The sequence below is a fragment of the Mixophyes fleayi genome, chromosome 6 (genome assembly GCF_038048845.1).
Source record: "Mixophyes fleayi isolate aMixFle1 chromosome 6, aMixFle1.hap1, whole genome shotgun sequence".
Taxonomy (NCBI): Eukaryota; Metazoa; Chordata; class Amphibia; order Anura; family Limnodynastidae; genus Mixophyes; species Mixophyes fleayi.
The window spans coordinates 167578326-167590843 of NC_134407.1; the positions used below are offsets into that span (position 1 = coordinate 167578326).

Below are 12518 nucleotides of genomic sequence, written 5' to 3' on the forward strand. Positions count from 1 at the left end.
ACGTATTCCCATGATAAAGGATTAAGACAATGGTCTAGATTTACTAAACTGCGGGTTTGAAAAAGTGGGGATGTTGCCTATAGCAACCAATCAGATTCTAGCTGTCATTTTGTAGAAAGCACTAAATAAATGAAAGCTAGAATCTGATTGGTTGCTATAGGCAACATCCCCACTTTTTCAAACCCGCAGTTTAGTAAATCTAGCCCAATGAGTCATCCTTGGGCAAGCATTGGGGATAAGCAAGTAGCAGAAACAATGATGGCGACAGGACAGGTGTGACAGTCCCCTCCACATCTTCAACCTCAGTAGCGCTCGTTCATGCCTCCATCCTGCTATCCAGTTCTGATTTTAATGAAATGAGTGACTAAGATTGCCATGATACTTTCAAAAAGCCAAGTGGAGCGGAGTTTTGAAAACATTGTAACATAAACCCTGGCATACCTTCCTAGTGTCTCTATTTTGGCGGGGCTTCCCAATTTGCAACCCGCAAAAGGGGTGGGGCTCAATTGAAAGTTTTATTAACAAATATGGCCATGTGTAGGTGGAGTTTGGTTGTGGCTGGATGAGACTTATTTTGTACCACTTTCTGAATATTGGGATCTATGCACCGGAGTAGCGGGAGGTGAAGTAAGCTGGAGTTTAAATTAGGGATGAGTTTGTTTATACATTCCGCGTATTAGCCTGGCATGGAAGGCGAGTTGGCACTACGAATGTATTAGTCTTAGGCGGCCTAAATGCTTAATCAGGCCCAGCTCAAATTACCCACTACAACATGCTCTGCTCTTTTTCTTCCTTCCCTTATTTGAAAAATACAATAACCTCCCCCGGCTGAATTACAATAAGTTATTTTAAACACCTTCAACAACTATTGATTTAGCTTAGGGTAGTGCTATTGGAAAATCATTAGGGAGAAGGGATCCATATCATGTGTCATGTGTATGTGAGGGGGGGGGGTATGGATTTATTTCGGGGTAAGGCTGGTAAACACGTGGTTATTGTTACACTTATCCATGGTGTAAGACTCGACATCACCTGTAAGTCCCTCCCTCTGTATCATCCCGGCTAATGCACATACTGGATGGGGGTTGCTCGGTTGCTATGGAGACCGGAGGCTGGAGCTGCTATTACTTAAAGGCCCCGGCTGAAGAGATGTCCACAACGCCCGAGACTAGAGCTGGCCACCCTCCCGCAGGTGCCGGTGCTCCCCTGACTAATACCAAGTTTCTTTTAGGGGTCATTACATAGGGTGAATTGATTAATTATCTACAGAACACCATAGTTAATTACTTTTGCCGGTTGCATATGGATCTGTAGCAAATGCTGGGAATTGTAGTTCCACAGACACTGGAGAGCCACATTTTGCCAGAAGCAAGCCTGGTGTAATACACATGACTAATAAGAGTTATATATTTTCCATATTTTACTTTTGTTTATTACATGGTGTCATGAGGTTTTCAACTCATTGGGAAGACACATTGTAAGTGAATATGGTGTAACTTATGAAAATCACAAAGCACACAGTGATTGCTGTATTGTTTTAATATTTAAGTAGTGGAAGCCTTTCATTCTGAGGACGGTTGTATACTACAAAGTATGAAAAGGATTATTTTGTCATAACGATTAATTGTCACTGTGGTTTCCAGATCTCAAAAGTTGTGTTATACTTATTTACACAAAAACTTACAACATATAGAAAAGCCATAAAAATAAGTTTTGGCGTTAGTAGTTATCTTTAACATCTACAGTTTTAATAGTTCATTAACTCTTATCTACAATCTCTATTTTTCTTTATAGTTAAAGCTGGGGGAAAACGAATTGTGCGCAAAAACAACAACAGTGGGGATTCACACACCCAAGAAAAAGAGAACAAAAAATTGGAAAACAGGTGATGAAGGTGGAAAGAGAAAAATATCAGGAAAATAATTTACAGGCACCAAAGCTGTACTTCTCATCTCCCACACAGACATTGGGACATGGTAAACTCAACTCTGTCTAATATACAGATCAGGACACCTACTTATCAACTTATTATAATCCACAGATACCCTGACATTTATCTCTCTTCTTCTAATACACAGGCAACAGATCATTTAACTCTCTCCTACTCCTAATACACATACATCAGGTCATGTACCTCTCTTCTATTCAGGGGCAGGCTGAGCTGGGGGACAGGGGACATATGTCCCCCAGGCCGGTCCCATAGTGGGATACCTGGGACACTGATCTTCCTGTATTTCTTTTCCTTCAAAATGTTCCTTATAGGCTACTGAGCCGAGTGTCAGCCAGCCTCTGCTCCTGTTACACAGGCATCAGGATATTTAACCCTCTACTCTTCCTAATGCAAAGAGATCAGGACATTTACCTCTCATCTCCAAATACATAGGCATTAGGGGCCTGATTCATTAAGGATCTTAAATGAAGAGGATTCTCATTTCAGTCTCCTGGACAAAACCATGTTACAATGCAAGGGGTGCAAATGAGTGTTCTGTTTTTTGCACATAAGTTAAATACTGACTGTTTTTTCATATAACACACAAATACTTGATAGCTTATTTGTACACTGCAATTTAAAGTTGATATTTGTGTGCTACATGAAAAAACAGTCAGTATTTATCGTATATGCAAAACAGAACACTTATTTGCACCCCTTGCATTGTAACATGGTTTTGTCCAGGAGACTGAAATAAGAATCCTCTTCATTTAAGATCCTTAATGAATCAGGCCCTAGGACATTTACATCTCTAATACACAGATAACAGGGCATGTACTTCTCACCTCCTCTTAATACACAGAAATCAGGAAATGAATCTCTCGCCTCCTAATATACAGACATCAGGACATTTACCTCTTACCTCCTGTTAATACACTGACATCAGGAAATTAATCTCATTCCTTCTAATACACAGATACCAGACATTTACCTCTCACCTCCTCCTAATACACATGCATCAGGACTATTACCTCTCACCTCCGAATACATGGGCATTAGGACATTTACACCTCCTCTAATACAGCGACAACAGGGCATGTACCTCTCACCTCCTCTTAATACACAGAAATCAGGAAATGAATCTCTCCCCTCGTAATACACAGACATCAGACATGTACCTCTCACCTCCTCCTAATACACAGACATCAGACATGTACCTCTCACCTCCTCCTAATACACAGACATCAGACAAGTACCTCTCACCTCCTCCTAATACACATCACACATCAGACATGTACCTCTCACCTCCTCATTTAACTTTGTGTTCTGCTTTTTTACAGCCTCCACAAACCAGTTCTCATCATATCTAGAGCATTAGCACGGGTATGACATTTTTTTTATTTCATGTAGTTAATAACGGTAAAATTTTTGGATTTCCCACACAGTTATAATTTGGTCATGTTTATGTTTACATCTAGGGTGATAAAGATTTCCCTCCGCCTGCGGCACAAGTCGCTCATCAGAAGCCTCATCCGGCTACTGAGAAACTGCCTTCATGTTATCATATCAAGCAGCATATTCAACAGCCACGCAAGTGAACGCGCTAGGTGTGTCAGCCCATGATTATGTAGCTTGTCTAAGTGTCAGCCTGTCATGTGTCACTAGTTTCACTAAGCACAATGAACGTGGCCCTAGATAAAAGCTAAATAGAGGAGGAATAAGGAGATTAGTAAATGGAAATACATGTGGCATATGCACCGTGCAGTGTTTGTTACCAGAGGTTACCTGTCTTGCAAACAATAAAATTACATTTAAAAATATGTTCAATAAAGAAAAATAGTTGATGATATTATTGGTACCCAGCATTTATTAGACACTTTTTTCCTTGCGTATTGCAATAACAATGTTCCTGATTCATTAAGGAAAGTTAAGTAAAAATATTGAGTAAGTAGTCTCCTGGACAAAACCATGTTACAATGCAAGGGCTGCAAACTAGTTTTATATTTTGCACATAACTTAAATACTGTCTGTTTTTTCATGTAGCACACAAATACTTGATAGATTATTTGTACATTTGAAATTTAAAGTTGATATTTGTGTGATACATGAAAAACAGACAGTATTTAACTTATGTGCAAAACATAAAACTAGTTTGCACCCTTTGCATTGCAACATGGTTTTGTCCAGGAGACTACTTACTCAATATTTTTACTTAACTTTCCTTAATGAATCAGGTCCAATATGTTTTAAATGGTCTTGAATAAAGACAACAATAAGGCTTGTTTGTGAACCGCAAAAAAGCGCAGCCATGCAATGCTTAATGTGTGCAAGAGCACTTAATAGTCCCCATAGTGCTTTTCACTTCGCTGTTCTTTGAACTGCCCCTGGAAAATCCATCGGAAGATCTGCTGGAAATTGCAGTCGGTGGAAAAAGTGAAACATGACTTCAACGTCTAACTTACATGCACTTTAGGATAACCCTCTTGATTCATCTAAACTTTTCAGTTTTTCTCCTAATATATTGCATAGCTGCCTACTCTCCCGGAATGTCCTGGAGACTCCCGAATTTTTGTGAGTTCTCCCGGACTCCCGAAAGAGCAGGCAAAAATCCCGGATCCAGCTATCTCCATTGTTGAATAGGGGTAGGGGGGGGCTAAACGCAGAATTGTGGCCCCGCCCCCTGCTGCAATTGGCCGAAATTACATAAGATTGACAGGGGCGGAGCCTAACGACGCACCACGCGTGGTCACGCCCCTTCGACGGACCCCCTCCCGGACAGCTGCCTTCAAAAGTGGGTAAGTATGATATATTGGCCGTTAAACTAATCATGATGGTATGCAGACATGGGCATTGCCTTTGCTACTTTTGGGTGACACTTTTGTGTGTTTGAAGATTTGTACAATATTGGTAGAAGTGCACCTACAAATGTGCTTTTCTGTATGGTGAAGAATGCGTACTGTGGAAAAACGAACTCCTATTCTTGGGGTAAGGGGGGCTTTGAGCCTTCGGAAAAGCAGGGAACACTCCTGTGAATGTACCCTCTTCTTCCTTTTATCCCATTTAAATAATCTTGTCACAAGAGTAGACTTGTGATGTCATAAAAAAAACTGCGCGCGGCTTTGCACTTTTATTGTTTGAAAATAATCCATAATTTGTGTAGAAACATAGCTATGTGTGTGCATTGCCATCTGCTGGCTAATGATTGAAGTGCAGCTGTTATCTTGACCAATGAAGAGATGAACTGACATGGGGGTTGTTCTGTACAATGATAAAATACTATCTGGTCACATGTAGCCAGTTTTAGTCCAAGCAGACACTTGAGATGCTTTGTTTACGTAGAAATAAACTTTGTTAGTGTTTTTAAGTGGTAAAACATAGGCTAGGTTAGTCAGTTGTCATGCAAGTTTCACATCTCGCAGTGCGATTCCTCTGATAGATTTGTTATTCATATACATGGTGGAGTCAGTTACATTGTTTGTCTATATGAAGCTCTTGAATGAATATATAATATCTATCTATCTATCTATCTATCTATCTATCTATAAATATATTTTTGACTTGAAGCAAGTAAGACTATTGGTTTTGACTATTAAAGGGGGTTTAATATTCACTGAATTACATTTAAATATATTATCCTTTAAGCCAAATCTTGTTTTTGCATGTGGGCACAGTAGAAAGTACACAAGTGCTCATAGCCTGCATTCAGCAAGGAACGTCAGAACGGGCAGCTCCTCAACTAGGAAGTTGCAAACTTTTGAGCCCCCACAGATGCAGCCATCTCAACTTCTAGCTATCTGCCTCCTGGAAAAGTGGACAAATGTACACAAAAAATAGGCACAAAAATATCACAAAACTCAATTTGCACAGTGGGCCTGTAGTTTTGCAGCCTCCTAAATTGCAGAACAGTTGGGGTAATTTACTAACCGTGATATTTATGCAGGGAATCATATGTTTATTTATTTGTGCTATTGCACATAGATGTATGGGTTGCTGAAGCATAGCTGCATTCACATATCTTTATTCATCTAACAGGATGCTGTTGGAACTTTTGGTATTAGGCACAAAGTTTTCTATACGCATTGCCTAGAAAAAATGCGTAAACTGGGAATGATCAATTGACATCCTTCCCCCTCTTCCATCCTTTTCTGACTTTCTTACACAATACTGCTGGATTCACTCATCTTTAATTTGGAGCTGCTTTTATTCCATATGAATTGATGTACTGCATTGGTGTACCTGGATACATTCCCCATATTCTGCATTACTTGCACTTGGATGCCCATATGGACTTGTTTTTCTCTTCTGGATACACAAAGTTCTTGTTGGTGGATTTTTATGGCTCATTTGCCCTACGGCTTTCTGTAATGTCAAGCACTTCTTCAAATATACAAAATTTCCACTTATTTTTTATATCTTGTTCCGTAAAACAATCTCCCGTATCTTAAAGAGCATCTTGGCCTAATCCATACTGGTAAGGAATACCAGCATTAGTTACTGAGAACACTTGTCCTGCTATGCTCATCAACAGGCCCAGATTTTCCTATTCATTACTCAGCAGTCATCTTGACTTGCAAATTTAGGTGCAGTCAGGTGTATTGAGGTGCACAGTCTACAAATGCTGGTTTATGATGTCAGATTGCCTGTTGTGAGTCCTATGCCCTGCAGGTCCTCTTTATAAATGATTCTCTAAGAGTAATGGCAATAATCCCATAGATTGTAAGCTTGCGAGCAGGGCCGTCTTACCTCTCTGTCTGTATGTATTACCAGTATTGTTTTATTACTATTTGTTCCCAATTGCAAAGCGCTACGGAATCTGCTGGCGCTATATAAATAAATGGTGATGATGATGATAATCTGTGTTGTAGTATAGTGGATGTTGGTCATATAGGGCAAATCAGCCACTGCAAAGTGCAAATTCTGAGCTTTAGACTGTTGGCCTAGACGCACAGGTTTATGGAGCAGGATATCGTTGTTTGCATAGGCAGAGTGCAAGGTATGGAGTGTCTGCAGAGCTGCGCCTTGTTTTGTGGATTTATTTCTGCAAGTGAGAGTGTTGTAATAAGATAAAGGCACATTTTAGGGGCTATTCTTGCTGTGCAGAGCAGCACATTTCAACCATGCAAAAGTACTTAAATTATGCATTAACTCTGAGCTTTATTGGGGTCTTGCCCTACACTTTTCAATGGGCGTATGTTGCACTTCGATTCCAGGCGTACTTGAAACAATGTAATAGAAAGTTTCACATAAGCACAGTTTCCACATACACAATGTCTCAAAGTCCCCTCATTCTCAGCTACATGTTCTAAAGTAGGAGATTGTTCACTTCACTGCAATCCAAGGTAATAGAGATGAATGAAATGTTCAAATCTGTTCCACAGAATATTTGCCTAATTTCTCATTGGGCCATAAAATTGTGCATGTTTTGCCTGGAAGAATTTGGCTTTCAGTTTTCCCAGTCTTACCTAGGGACAGCACCTGCTAGGCATCCTTGGCCCCAGTCAGATTAACCTAGCCACCGACTATTTAAAACTAACACACAATACCTAACAAGGAGGGTTGTAGGGAGCCTGTGGCCCTGGACTAAGCAGCCCAGGTTTATTGGGGTGGACCAGCAATTGCTTTGCATCTTTGTGGCTGACCCCTTTCACCCTGCACCAGCCACTCATGAGCTGAACCTCACATCAGTGATCCCCTCCTTCCCTTCTCCCTCCTGGCTCTTAATTAAATGTGGGGTCTTGTGGAGGCTATTACTGTTATGTGGTTATTCTTTATGAAATGTGGGAGCTATTAATGTAATGTGGGGGTTGTAGTGTGAGAACTCTAGTAGGTTCTTAGAAAATCACATAGGCATATTTTATTTCACCCAAAATGCAATTTATTCCTTAAATGGCAATACGAACATGTGGAAATACAATCACCAGACAGATGCGATTCTTCGCAGGTACAACAGTATACACACATGACAGAAGCGTAGTCCCTAGTCACCACGAACACTCTCAGTACAGTCAAAACACAGGTTATATCCCCTTTAATATTCCCACGGTGTTGGAGCTAATGGTGGGCGGACTAGGTGCGGTAGCCAGATTATGATAGGTGCGTCACTGATAAGGCATAACCCTGAGGGCCCTCCCTGATGGCGATTGGGGTCTTTTGGCTCCCTGTGGAGAAGGTGCCTAGGAGTCTAATCCAGGGAATACTAGTATAACACTGACCTGGTTGACTTAACAGGAGAGATTTGATAACATTATACATGTGTGCACCAATAGTTTAACCCAGACATCTCGTCCTCACTTATCCCTGAGTTACATTCCACCTGGCGTCATTTAAGAATATCTTGTCTTGCTTTATGTAAACTTGTTCCTAACAATATAAATATGCACGGCATACATATGTTAAACAGACACACAAGAATATTAAATGCAAATAAATTGTAAAGCAGTGAGAGATTGAAAGTTCGTATTATGCAGATGTAGCAATGGATCGCGAGTGTCCCTCTGCTTTATTCACACAAATCCAAATATCCCACTGTGTGGTTTCACATGGGGCTGTTAATATATTGTACTGGCTACTAAAGCAATGAAGGATCTATATTAAATGTGCGGGCTTTCCATTCAATTTCAGGGCTCATTGATGGAAATAGAACTATTTATTAAATTTGAATGTCAGAGCTAGTTAGGGGGAAACAGGCCTATTTATTAAATGTAAATGCTATTAATTTTATATCGGGACTCGTTGGGGATGGAGGCATAATTATTAAATGTGAGTGCTATTGTTCTAATGTTTTAAGATACTTCTAGACACCTTCCCCTTTTGTTGGTGCTACAGTGGCAAGTAGTGACGGAGAGTATCCATGTCTGTATTTCCTTGGGTGCACACCCTTATGAAATGTGCTGTGCACGATTTTGGTCATCTCCACTATGGGCACTTCTAACTTGCAGAGGGTAGGTTTGCATTTAATGTGTGCTGGGTAAACCATTCCAGTGCACTTGTGCAAAAACCAAGGTGTTAAGTTGAGCACATTGGCAGCACTTCTGCCTCACAGCGCTGGGGTCATGAGTTCAATTCCCGACCATGGCCTTATTTGTGTGGAGTTTGTATGTTCTCCCTGTGTTTGTGTGGGTTTCTTCCAGGTGCTCTGTTTTCCTCCCACACTCCAAAAAACATACTAGTAGGTTAATTGGCTGCTATCAAAATTGATTTAGAAATTGACCCTAGTCTCTGTCTGTGTCTGTGTGTATGTTAGACTTTAAGCTCCAATTAGGCAGGGATTGATGTGAATGAGTTCTCTGTACAGTGCTGCGGAATCAGTGGCGCTATATAAATAAATGATGATGATTGGCTGTGCTTCATAAAAACCTTAGATTGTAAGCTTGCGAGCAGAGTCTTCTTATCTCTCTCTCTTTCTCTCTCTCTGTTTCCCATTTGTAAAACACTATGGAATTTGCTGGCATTATATAAATAAATGATGATAAACCTTCAGTATATACATTGTACAGGGTACAGAATTACTATTTCCTTGCAAAATAGCACCATCTGGTGGCTTTTGAAGAGTAATGATTCAATGACTAAACGACACTTTTAACTCAAAATGTAAATCAAAACAATTACATTTTAATACTGTCTACATATAATCCTAACGGGTTCCGGTATTACAATTATGACTGCAATGTAGTAATAGGGGTTCCTCAGACACTCTAATTACCAATAACCAGGCCTTAAGGTGCCTTATTTGCCAGTTTAGATTTGGCTATACACAATGTGGTTGGATGATGACTGCATAAAATCAGTCCATCCCAACCAACATCTAGTTGTACCTCATCTGGGGGTAAATGTATCTATATATGCGGGTTCTTCAACACCCGCGTGTTCAGCCTCTTCCGCGATTAAATTTCAAGCGGCGCTGCATTGTAAAGGGAAGTTAACCCTTTACAATGCAGCGCCACTTGAAATTTAATCGCGGAAGAGGCTGAACACGCGGGTGTTGAAGAACCCGCATATTGATACATTTACCCCCTGATCTTGTTTGTTGCTCATGGTCTTTTTGGGCTTATACAAACTGTGACTTGTGGCCAACTAGGTTTAAAATGGCCTATGTGGCCATTAAAACTGCAGTGTGTATGGGCATATAGAATTTACATCTTCTTGGGGTGCACAGTGGGAGTTATCTTAACTGTCTGCTAATGTTTAGATGTTTTGATTTGCTAGATCCCGGCATTGCATGTTTACACATAAAACATACAATAGGCTCCACATGTAGCACTGACGAATGGGATGTCTCCTGCACTGCCCAAGGGTCTGTGCCACTCAGGGTCGTGTCCAGAACCACCATGTGGAACATACACTATTTATATATACCCGATGTCTTTCTTACACCCTTTTTCCCTCCCACATCTCCCTTCATCTCTGCATCCCCATTCCGCCCACTCTTTCTATCACCACCTTTCTCCTGCAGCTACCCACTCTCTATCTCTCAGCCCTCTCCTCCATTTGTCTCTCACAAAATGGAGAAGAATAAGTAATGACTACATCAGTATGCTAAATAGCGGTGGTCATTTTCCTGTAGCAAACCCCCTTTTGGTGAATAAACTACAAAAAAATGGCCACTGCTCTTCAGCACACTGATTAATTATTACTACTTCTTCTCCGCAGTATTTCCTCTGTAGTGGCTCCGCCCACCAATTCTCTGACCTGGCTTTAGCGAGATTGCCAGACTCTCTTGGGAAATAATTCTACACTGTGCCTGTATGCTGTTAACAAGCTAAAGTGCTAATTGGCTAATGTTATAGCCCCTGCAGAGTTGAACTGGTCCACTGGGAAATCCCCAATGGGCCCCACTTCTTGGAGGCCCTGCCCCCTACAATAGTGGTTGGTGCCCAGATGTGCACTGATTGCAGTTGCTTCCCAGCTCTGTTCCCCACTTCTGCCTCAGTCTCTGCTTTGTTCTAAAAAAGAGAATCAGACTGAATGAGAACAGCTGTATTCAGGGTTGTGTAACCTCTGCACACTGAAGGAAGGTAACGTAGCTCATCCAGTCAGAGGAGGGGGAGGAAAGTGTATTTTGTGCTGTTTCTCCATCCTCTGCGAACCTGGGCTGTGGAGGTAAGTGGTTTTAGATTTATGGGGCAGGTGTGAGTGGCATTTGATGGAGGGCTAAGGGGCATGTGGAAGGTCTGAGTGACATGGGGGGATCTGAGTTGCATGGGGGGCATGTGTTGAGGTCTGAGTGGCATGTATGGGAGGTGTGAGGGCCATGTGGGAGGTCTGAGTGCCATGTGGGGAGGTCTGAGTGACGTGTGGGGAGGTCTGAGTGCCATAGGAGGGGGCATTTTGGGAGGTCTAAGGGCCATGAGAGGATGTCTGAGTGGAATGAGGGGAGGTCTGAGTGATATGTAGGGAAATTTTAGACTACATGTGGAATATGAGGGCTTGTGGTGGTCTAAGGGCATGTGGGGACATTTTGTGTTAAATGTGGGTCTGAGAGCATGGGCTATTTTGGAGCAAATGGCAGTGCCATATGGTGCAATTACGGAGCAAATAAAGGGCATGTGGGTGCATTTAGGGATGAGTAATGTGAGGGTGTCAGGGTTGTTTTTGGGGCTGTTTTTCTACTCTTGAAACAAAGGATAATATGTGGCCCTTTTGGAGATAGTAGGGCTGCACCCGATATATATCGAGTTGCCCAACAAGCAGTAACTCAATGTGCAAATGCACATTGTTTTGTTGTCTGTCTGTGTCTGTGTGTGAGTGTGTGTCTATATTAGGGAATTTAGACTGTAAGCTCCAATGAGGCAGGGACTGATGTGAATGAGTTCTCTGTACAGCGCTGCGGAATTAGTGGCGCTATATAAATAAATGATGATGATGATGATTGTTTTAAAGTTCTCTGCTACTCTGAATATGGGTGTTTTATCTCTGCATTTATATTGAGCAGTCTTGTGAACACCGGATTACTAATCCTCTATTTTTATCAAAAAGTGCAGTCTGGCTAGAAATATATGATTGTTTGCAGATTTGCCCTATTAAAGATTTATCTTTTTAGGTACTGTTGTACTGTAAGGTTTGGGAAGATACTTTAGGATCTCTGTGCACCATAAATTTAACAAAAATAGGGGACTGCGCTCCTTCTTGAATTGCAAGAGCAGCTCTAATATTTAGGGTTCACTCCCTTAAACATATTATTTAAAGATAGAAGAATAGGCGCTCATTGAATCAGATAGTTTTCTTTGTTCAATATGATGCCTCTATTTAACAAACTAAATTGTGTCGATTGGTCTATGGCAGGGGTGTTCAACCGTTTAGCTTCCCTGGGCCACATTGGAAGACGACGAGTTGGTTTGGGTCGCACATAAAATACACTAACACTAACGATAGCCGATCATCCAAAAAAACATAGAAAACATAGTTAACATATTAAACTTACTTGGAAATGAAGTTAGTTAGAGTTAGGAAACCTGTTGCAGAATCATGATTAAAGCAGTAGTCCCATTACCAGCTGCAATTTAACTTACCTGCATCTGCCCCTTGGTGGGGTTCGGGGAATTAAATGCCCAAAAAATTTTTTTCTCTCTTTCTGCTCCCATGAATCATT

General features: G+C 41.1%; 1 protein-coding gene across 1 annotated transcript; it reads left to right on the forward strand.

The window, feature by feature from the left end:
• Positions 1-1051: 1051 nt before the first annotated feature.
• Positions 1052-3775, forward strand: LOC142160469 (death-associated protein 1-like). Its single transcript, XM_075215352.1, has 4 exons — positions 1052-1192; positions 1795-1885; positions 3271-3313; positions 3409-3775. The coding sequence occupies exons 1-4, from the start codon at positions 1066-1068 to the stop codon at positions 3526-3528; spliced, it is 381 nt and encodes a 126-aa protein (XP_075071453.1). The 5' UTR covers positions 1052-1065; the 3' UTR covers positions 3529-3775.
• Positions 3776-12518: the final 8743 nt, after the last annotated feature.